Genomic DNA, 9,991 nt, shown 5'->3' with positions numbered 1-9,991 from the left:
CAGAGTTTAATAATCAGAACCAAGATAAAACAAAACAAAACAAAAACAAAAAAATACCCCCAAACAACAAAAAAATTGTAAAGCTTTAAAGTTTGTGATTTATTTTATAATGATAAAGAAATACTTTTATACGTGTGTGTGTGTGTGTGTGTGTGTGTGTGTGTGTGTGTGTGTGTGTGTGGTGCCGGAGATTAAAGCCAGGGCTTCCCGCATGCTGAGCAAGTGTACTACCACTGAGCTATCCCTCCAACCCTGTTCTATTTCTGTTTTCCTGTTCTATTTTTCTTAGAGAGGGCTGGAAAAATTGTATCTAATCAAGCCTAGATTCGCCTTGGGCCCTGTTCATTCTCTATGGTCCTTGGACAAACTTGCATGCCAGATCACAAAATCCTGGAGCAACCCATCAAACCCCATGAACAAGCAGTGCTCAGTACAGGCCCAGGCACAGAAGTGTCAGGGCTGTTTGTTAGTATGGTCTAGTTCAAAGTTTGCAATCTTTGCTATGTGAGGGAAATCACCTCGGATACTCCTATAAAAATAATTTTATTGAGATATTATTTACATGTCATAGCTTCTAACATTTAAGGTGTACAATTGAATGGTTTTTAGTATATTTACAGAGTAAACCATGTTATATTGCTAGGGCTGCCATACTAAAATATCAAAGACTGAGTATAGTAGTTGAAACAACAAAAACTTAATTTTCTCATTTTTGGAGGACAGAGGTCTAAGATCAAGGTGTCAGCAGGGTTGGTTTCTATTGATTTCCTCCTTGATATTTTTTCTTTAATTTTCTTGCTGTGTGTTCACATGATCATCTGTGTATACATACACCTACCCACCTGTTTGGTGTCTCTGCACCTTTTATCTCTTTTTTAAAGGATATTAACCATATTAGATTAGGCCAACCCTTATGACTTCACCTCAACTTAATTGCCTCTTGAAAGGCCCTATCCCCAAATTCAGGTACTGAGGTACTGGCCTGTACGCTTCAACATGTGAATTTAGGGTAGGGGTGGATACAGTTCAGTCCGTGACAGTGACCATTACATATCTAATTTTAGAACATTTCATCATCCCCAAATTAAACTCTGGACCCATTAAGAGTAACTGCTATTTCCCTTTCCATGCCCTGAGCAACCACTCAGCTATTTTCTGTCTCTACAGATTTGCCTATTGTGTACATTTCATATAAATGGTATCATATAATTTGTGGTCTCTTTTTTGACTAGTCAGTAATGATGTGCCCTCTTTCATTACTGATTTCACTAATTTGAGTCTTCTTTTTTCCCTTCTTAGTCTATTTAGCTAATGGTTGATAAATTTTCTTGATAGTTTCTTTTCTTTTGTAGTCTTTGAGGTACTGGGGATTGAACACAGGGCCTCACACATTCTAGGCAAGAATCACTGAGCTACAGCCCCAGCCATTTGTATTTTTATATTGATACAGTGTCTTACTGAGTTGCTGAGGCTGGCCCCCAATTTGCCATACTCCTGATTTAGCCTCCAGAATAGCTGAGATTATAGGCATGTACTACAACACCCAGTTTGTTTGTTTATTTTGGTACCAGGAATTGAACCCGGGAGTGCTTAACCACTGAGTCACATCCCCAGCCTCTTTTTATACTTTATTAGAGACAGGGTCTCCTCGAGTTGCTTAGGGTCTTGCTAAATTGCTAAGGCTGGGTTTGAACTCATGGACCTCCTGCCTTAGCCTCCTGAGCCACTGGGATTACAGACATGCACCACCACACCCATCTACAACACCCAGTTTGATCTTTTCAAATAACCAAATTTTGGCTTCACTGATTTTCTCCATTGTCTATTTCACGTTTTCCTGGTCTTATTGTTATTATTTCCTTTCTTATGTTTGCTTTGGGATTACTTTTCTAGTTTCCTAAGTTTAAGTTATTAATTTAAGATCTTCTTTTAAAATATTTGTATCACATGTGTCCACTTTATGCTTTTAATATAAACTTTGTTGCTAGACAACTTTTTTTTTTTTTGGTCATGGATTGAACCCAGGGGCACTTAACCAATGAGCTGCATCCCAGTCCCCCCCTTTTTTTAAAATTTTGAGACAGTTCTCACTAAATTGCTGAGGCTGGCTTTGAATTTGTAATCCTCCTGGGTCAGCCTCCTGAGTTGCTGGGATTGTAGGCATGTGCCACCATTCCTGGCTTTGATGGCTTATTTTAAACCTGAACTTTCCCCGTTTATCTTCTTCTCCCCCCATTTCCCAACAGTGGGAAAAAAAACCAAGATAACACTTTTTCCCATCCCAGGCTAAGCTATCATGTCCTTTACTGCCCAGAAAAACATCACTGCCCACAACAATAAACTCCAGACCCAGGCGCTCTCTCAAGAACACCAGCTGGATATTAACTAAGTACATCTGCTGATAATATTTCAATACGAGCCCTCATATTCCTCTTTTAAAAGCTCTCTGTTCCCCTGGGGGAGAATCACAGCCTCTGGGACAGAAGTCTCCTGTGTTTCTCCCTTGCTAGCTGGACAAAAAAACTTCTTTCTCCTTTTTCTCAAAACATCCTCGTTATTGGATTGGCAACAGATAAGGACTGAAGTTTTGTTATCATTGACAGCTACATTTTTTTAAAGTTTACAGCTAAAAATTTCCCTCTTATTTCAGCTATATCTCATAAATTTTGGTATGCTGTTTTCCTTTTCTTTCATTTCAAAGTGTTTTCTAGTGTCCCTGTGAATTTTCTACTTTTTGACCCATTCATTACTTTGGAGTGTGTATACTTCCATGTATTTATGAATTTCAGTTTATTTCTGCTATTGATTTCTAATTTTACTCCATACTGTAACAGTGGTCCATTTTATGCTTTGAATATAGACCTTGCTGCTCTTCAGCTGCAACTTATTTTTGAATAGATTTTTTTTTTCTTTTTTTTTTTTTTTGGTACTGGGGATCAAATCCAAGGGCTGAGCCACATTCTCAGCCCTATTTATTTATTTGTTTATTTTTAGTTTTAGAAGGACACAGCACCTTTATCTTTATGTGATGCTGAGCATCCAACCCAGTGCCTCACACATGCGAGGTGAGCACTCTACCACTGAGCCACAACCCCAGCCCCCTTTTTATAATAAATTAATAAATAATTTTATTATTAATTTTATTAATTATTAAAATTAATTAATAAAATAATAAATTATTATTATTAATTTATTATTAATAAAATAATAAATTATTTTGAGACAGAATCTAAGTTGCTTTGGCTGGTCTCGAACTTGCAATCATTCTGCCTCAACCTCCCACAGTCACTGGGATTATAGGCTGCATTACTGTGTCAGACTACTCCATTCCTTGTATAACTTCATCCCTATCCCCTTTTGTGGTGTTGGGGATTGAACCCAGGGGCTCACACATGCTAGACAAGCTCTATACCACTGAATTACATCCCCAGCCCTTTTAATTTTGAGCGGGTCTTGCTAAATTGCCCAGGCTGGTCTCGAACTTGTGATCCTCCTACCTCACGCTTCCAAGTCACTGTCATTACAGGCATGTAGCACCGTGCCCGGTTGCTTTATGGACTAATTTATGGTCGATTCCGGAGGTTGTTATTGTGCACTTCAGAAAAATGTGTATTTTCCTCTCGTTGCTTGCCGTATTCTACAGACGTTAGCATGCTATTTACAATACAAATTTTTTTTGGCTAAGCTCCCTGAGTCGTTTGTCCCAGAGCCTGGAATCCGTATCCCTAATAACTTCCCCACATCTTTTTTGCGCAGTACCCACGGATCCGGAAGTCAAGGCCTACAAGTCCTTCACGTTTGGCGTCCTTTGATTTAATTAGTACAAGTGTTAACTGTGGTGGTGTCATCGATCGGTCTGATAGACTTTTCTATTGCTCTAGTCTTGCTGCCAGGTCAGCGGAAAAGAGTCTGTTCTCAGAATCGGCTTTCGGTTGGTTTAGCCTATAATGAGCTGCGAAAGGATTGGGCCATCTGGGTTTCACGTGGTACAGGCCGGATGATGGCGGGCGCTGGGGAAGATGCGAGAGCCCTCTTCAGGGCTGGCGTCCGCGCGGCGCTGGAGGCTTGGCCTGCTTTACAGGTGAGTGAGGCCACCGCGGAAATCAGGGTTAGGCGCCCGGGGCAAAATAGGAATTGGCCAGGCTAGGTGCCTGAGGTTTGGCGCGGCAGTGTAAACAGCAGACCTTCCAGGCCACCCCAGGCCAGTGTCCAAGCTGACGTGGTGGGCTTGGGCCTGTGTTCGCAGATCGCTGTAGAGAACGGATTCGGGGGCGTGCACAGCCAAGAGAAGGCCGAGTGGCTGGGGGGTGCAGTGGAGGATTACTTCATCCGCAATGGTGAGTGAATGTGAGGCACAGCGGTCTGTGTCCGGGTATGGAGAAGAGGGGCCCCATCCTGCTAAGTACGCACTTCCTCTTGAGCAATTGTCGGTTGGTATCTGAAGGCAAGGTGGAATAAATGCAGGCTTTGAAGTCAGAATCCTGCCTTAATGGGTGTGCCACTGAATCATGCTTTTACCCTGAACAAGGCATTTTACCTTCCTGAGACTGTTTCCTAGTTCCCAAAATGAGTGTAAGAGTATGTGCCCCTAGTGCTGTACAACAGAATTATGTGTCATCATGTAACTTACAGATTTTTGGGCTACGGGTGTAGCTCAGTGGCAGAACACTTGCCTAACATGCTTAAGGTCCTGGGTTCCAATTCCAGCACTACGTGCAAAAAAAAAAAGTTAGAAGTCACTTTTACTAAAGCAAAAAGAGGCAGGTGAAATTAATAATACATACTTTTCAACTCACTTTCAAAATACTTTAGTATGTTATAAGTAGAGGACATTATTGAGCCAGGGGTGGTAGTGCATGTCTGTGATCCCAGTGACTGGGGAGGCTGAGGCAGAATGATCACAAGTTGGAGGCCAGCTTGGGCAATTTTGTGAGACCCTGTCTCCAACTTAAGTTTTTTAGAAAGGGCTGGTGATGTAGCTCAGCTCCAGGAACTGTGGATTAAGTTCCCAGTTCCACAGAAACAAACATTATTGAAATATTTTAATACTTTTTAGTATTAATTGTTCAAACTCAGGTATTTTTTATTTTAGCACATCTCAGTTTGGCCTAGCCACATTTCAAGTGCTCAGTAACCACATGTGGCTATTTCTTAGGCTTGCCTTGAGGGTTATACAAGAACAAGTGGCCCAGCAGAGGACCTGTTGCATTCTATGGTTTTCACAAAAGTAGTCATTTTTTAGCCTTGGAAATGATATCAGGCAGTCATTTCTCAAGAAAGTTTACGATCTAGTGAGGGATTCAGATGGGTAAATGAACAGTTAAAATGCTGGGAGATAAGCGTTCTGATAAAGATTAGCTTCATGGTTCTTGTGGTTACATGAGCCTGGGGAGAGGGTTCTTAGGGGAAGTGGTGATTCTACTGGGTATTAAGGGATGAGAAGGAGTTAACTGAGTAGGGGAGGCAGAGAAAAAATAAAGCACATGAATACTGTGGTATGAGGAGATAATGTGCTATATTTGGAAACTGACAGAGGGCTCTATTGTGAAGGAGTAGTAGAGAATGAGGCTAGAGGTAGGGAGACCTTCCCCCCAAAGGGTAAGACCTGGAAGGCCTTATGTGCCTTTGATTTTATCCTTTAGGCCAGTGTTTGCCAAAATGCATGCTATGGAAAACTTGTCCAGTTAGATGTTCAATGAAGAAAAACTTCTCCAGTCAAATTATGTAAGTTCTTTTTCTTATCTCCAACTTGAGAGTCATAACATAACACTCATTAACATATTGAAGACATGTATAAGGATATGAATCACTGTTTGCCTTTGTTTTCCATAAGCATTCTATGGATAGCTTCCCTTAAAATCCAACAGAATAGATGTTTCCCAAAGGCAAACTATGAAACACTGCAGTTGGTGGTAAGAATTTATGAGCAGGTTCTATGGTGAGCCATAGGATGGGATTTGTTGGATAGAATGTTCAGAAATTAACAGTATAAAGCATGGAGTGAAGAGAGAAAGACTAAAGAGAAGGGCATTTTGGTCTAGAAAATGATGACGCCTGAAGTAGTGCAATGATAGCAGTCACAAAAAAGAAAGGGATAGATTATGTCATTGAAGAGTGCTTGGCTGGAGAGGGGTGGGGGAAAAAGAGGCAGGTTTCTGGTTTGAGTGACTGGGTGGATTATGTGCCTTTCATAGAATAGAGGAACCCTGGAGGATGAGGTTTGGAGGGTAAGGTGATAGTCTGTCTTTGGATATGGGATTCTGAGGCACCTGAGAAACATCTATGTACATAAATACTCTGAGTTGGAGACAGAGTGGGGAGGTATGAGCTTTGAGTCATAGGGAAAGCAAGGGGGTTGATGAGCTCTCCCAGGGAGACCATATAAAGGGAAGAGAGACTGAGGAGCTTTGTGGAAGACTTTTTTTTTTTTTGAATTATTCTCTAATTCAGAAAAGGTAGAGCACATGGGCCCATAAGATAACTGAAACCCAAAGAGGAGGACTTGGCCAGAGTCCCATTGTAGGATGTTAATGTCAAGACTAGGATTTCAGTCATTGGAAATAGCACATCAATTTCTTCTTACCTAACCCTTTGTTCTGTGACCTCCTATATCAGTGGAGCCACACTTATGACAGATCTGTACAATTTTTAAAACTTTAGCACTTCAGTGATGGAAATTAATAAGATTAGAGCTCTTGCCTTTGCCAGGCACTGTGTTGGGTGACTTCTTAGTACAGATATTCAAAGAGGGCACTATTACACCCACCTCACAGAAGAGAAAACTAGACTGAGAGAGAAGTAAGTAGCTTACACAAGATCACATAGAAGGGAGATCAGTTAGAATAGGCCAGATGAAAGAGAGCATTTTAGTGAATAAAAGGTTTGCCGTTTGGTCTTTCACCTCCCAACCAGATGCAGACCTACCAAGTAGGTATTGAAGAGTAGTGGGCAGGGGTGATGAAGTTGCCTGGTCTTTGACAGAGAGTCCTATCCTTTCCTACTCAGCTGACTTGGAGCTAGACGAGGTGGAAGATTTCCTTGGAGAGCTGATGACCAACGAGTTTGATACGGTTGTGGAGGATGGGAGTCTGCCCCAGGTGAGCTTATCATGGATACAACTGCCATCTTTGTTCTCCACAGCTATACGTTTTGGGCTATAACTGTTCTTTTCTTGGGTCCTGCCAAGACCCTTCAAAGACTCCTTAAGCCCAGAGGAAAAGGTCTAACCATTCTAAGCCTTTTCAAACCTTACATTTCTTATATTTCTTCATATACTATTCCTATCCAGGCCTGTTTTTAACCCCAGTAATTTCTACCCCTGCTATGGTTAACATTGCTCTCCCTGATGAGATTGCTTTCCCTTTGATATCTTTTGTCTTTGAAATTGAGTTCTAGTGCCTTTCCCACTAGAAGGCCCTCCTTCAATGCTTCAGACCCTCACCCGAGCCCTCCATATGTGATTTCTTCATTGGCAAACTTCTTAGAGAGGAAAGAGCTCCATTCTCTTCTGGAAGATATAACCCATTCCATAGTCTTTCTGTAAGCACAGGCTGGTTATATAGTAGATTCTTTGGAAAAATCCACGCTGGTTGAATGTTTTCTTGGTAGGTGAGCCAGCAGTTGCAGACCATGTTCCACCACTTCCAGAAGGGTGATGGGGCTGCTCTGAGGGAGATGGCCTCCCACATCACCCAAAGAAAGTGCAAAGTCAAAGCCACCGCACTTAAGGCAGCCAGAGAGACAGATGGGGATGAAGATGATGCAGACAGCGTGGAAGAGATGGAGGTGAAAGGGGTACCCCTTGGGTTGGAGGTTGGGTACAGATGTTTTCAGTTTTCTGGGGGATCATCTAGAATCACAGAAATGATTGGGGGTGGTTGTCAGAGGTTGTGGTATTATCCAGAGTCATAGGTCACAGCCAATCCTGGGAAAGTTGGGAGCAGACCCTGGGTCTCCAATGGCTAGTATATTTAATACTCTTTCTTATACTTCTCTTCTGTTTCTTATATTTCTTGTATTTGTAGGTGACAACTACAAATGATGGGGCCACTACGGATGGGATCTGCCCCCAGCCTGAACCCTCTGATCCAAACTCTCAGAATATTAAGGAAGAAGATATAGTGGAAGATGGCTGGACCATTGTCCGGAGAAAGAAATGAATGGGGCTGGAATTGATTTGGGCCCTTCTTTGCTAGACGTTCTGAGACTTATTTGTAGGGGCTTTTTTGGAGGGCTATAGACCTCTAGACTGGTTATACTATTCCCACCCTCTTTCTTGTTCCTCTGTGCAGTTCCCTACAGGGGAAGAAAAGCCCTAAGGTCCTTGGTTTCTGGGGCCTAAGGGACCTGGTCCATCACACCCCATTGGGCTTTACACAGTGCCTCTTGGGTGCAGTCAGTGTGAAGAGGAGGATTGAATGAATGTGGGTGTGGCTGGAGGAGGAGCTAGACTCTGGTGGATAGTAGACAGGTGGACTGTGGAGAGGACCAGCCAGGGACCAGTACTCAGTGCCAAAGGCTGGCTGGATCAGGAATGGTGAGATGAACATGTAGATGGAAGAGAGGAAAGTTGAAGATGTGAGTAAAAGTAGCTATGGTGCCTCTCCCTTATCCCACCCCACCCCACACATAGCAACTCTTATTCCTGCTCAGAACTTAAAACCTCCCAGGAATGCTCCCTTCTGCAGCTCAGCCTCTCACCCCAGATTCCCTTAGGAATCCTAAGATCTTGACTAGGTGGTGAGCTTGGAAGAGTTGAGCTATTTTCTGTCTCCTCCAACCTCTTTCCTCATTCTTTATCCCATCCCATTTAAGTTCAGGGATGAGGCTTATGACCCTAATAAATAATACCTTGTTGTTTAATCTGTGGCTTGACCTGTGAATAGCCTTGGAATCAGCCTTCTGGGAGCTGAGCTTCAGAGTTCAGCAAGGGAGTGGTTTCTGGGCCCACCCTAGTAGCCTGGTACTTTGGATAAACAAACATGGATGAATGGAACACAGAAGTGCTCTGAAAGTTACTGTAAGCCTGAAATAAACTGTATTTTTCTTTAAAAAACAAAACAAAACAAAACAAAGAGTATCCATTGTCCTCCCCCCTGTTCCCTTGTCCTGCCCAGTGGCCCTGCCACGGGTCTGGAGGATAAAATACTGGGTAGCCTTGGAGCTGGGTAGAAGCTATAAGCCATGGGAGAGGCAGGAGGGGTCTGGTCACCACCCCACGTGGAGTTGTACACGTGACGACACTAGCTGAGGAGGCAGGGGTGGGTTGGGGGCCCCAGGGTCAGTGGCAGAGCTGGCACTTTGAATCCAGGACCCCTGCCTCTGATGCTTTTGAGGGGAATTGGGTGGAGGCAGGATCTGTGGGGTATTGTTGGGTGGAGGGAAAACTGCCTAATTCAGGCGGGTATAGCAACAGCTGTTACCCTACCTGGGGACAGGGATTTAAAAAAAAAAAAGTCAACATCACTGTAGGAATATTTTTTAAAAGCCCACGTTTTGTGAAAAGATGAATTAAAAAACCCAAGACCCAGCATTCGGGATTGAAAGTGCCCGTGATGGGAGTTCAAGTATTGACTGAGCTGGGAAGGAGGGGGCTGGAATCCCCCCCCCTTTGGACATGGGCAGCTAGTGTGTGGGATGGGGGCTCCCAGTTTCCCCCAAACTCTCTAGGTCTTGTCTCGGGTTTGGGGGACTTCAGGGGGCTCAGCAGTGGCTCCTGAAGCTGCCACTGGCGGCTCTTCCATCTCCCTGTCCTCAGACAGTGTGGGCCCTGGGCAGAACGTGTCCCCACGGCCTGCCCGGCCGAGCACAGCCATCCAGCGCCGCTGGAGCTCCTCTGTTTCAGGGCTGAAGTACCAGCTTAGGTGGCTCTGGGTGATCTTGAAGACGTGTCTTCTGTCGGGCCTCTCTCCTGCCTCAGGAGGCCCCACCTCGAAGCCAATGAGGGGCAGGCTGCGCTGGGCTTTCACATCCTGAGGAGGGATAGGGCTGG

General features: G+C 43.7%; 2 protein-coding genes across 3 annotated transcripts in view; one reads left to right on the top strand and one right to left on the bottom strand.

Moving 5' to 3' along the window:
- The first annotated feature begins 3,947 nt into the window (after positions 1-3,947).
- On the top strand, positions 3,948-8,868 carry TSR2 (TSR2 ribosome maturation factor). 2 transcript variants are annotated; one of them, XM_079123724.1, is made up of 5 exons: positions 3,948-4,081; positions 4,247-4,337; positions 7,006-7,097; positions 7,609-7,785; positions 8,025-8,868. In XM_079123724.1, the coding sequence occupies exons 1-5, from the start codon at positions 3,998-4,000 to the stop codon at positions 8,157-8,159; spliced, it is 579 nt and encodes a 192-aa protein (XP_078979850.1). In that variant the 5' UTR covers positions 3,948-3,997; the 3' UTR covers positions 8,160-8,868. The 2 variants fall into 2 exon arrangements, with proteins under 2 accessions (XP_078979850.1, XP_078979851.1); XM_079123725.1 differs by lacking the exon at positions 3,948-4,081 and adding an exon at positions 5,643-5,724 and having other exon boundaries at positions 4,306-4,337.
- The window catches only part of FGD1 (FYVE, RhoGEF and PH domain containing 1), a 41,973-nt gene continuing 40,216 nt past the window's right edge, over positions 8,235-9,991 (bottom strand). The window contains exon 18 of the mRNA XM_079123723.1: positions 8,235-9,971. Coding sequence (XP_078979849.1) covers positions 9,666-9,971 — 306 coding nt within the window. The 3' untranslated portion in view covers positions 8,235-9,665. The remainder of the gene's footprint in view (positions 9,972-9,991) is intronic.

Source organism: Sciurus vulgaris (genome assembly GCF_902686455.1).
Source record: "Sciurus vulgaris genome assembly, chromosome: X".
In the NCBI taxonomy this organism is placed as follows: Eukaryota; Metazoa; Chordata; class Mammalia; order Rodentia; family Sciuridae; genus Sciurus; species Sciurus vulgaris.
This window is presented reverse-complemented; position numbering and strand designations above follow the sequence as displayed.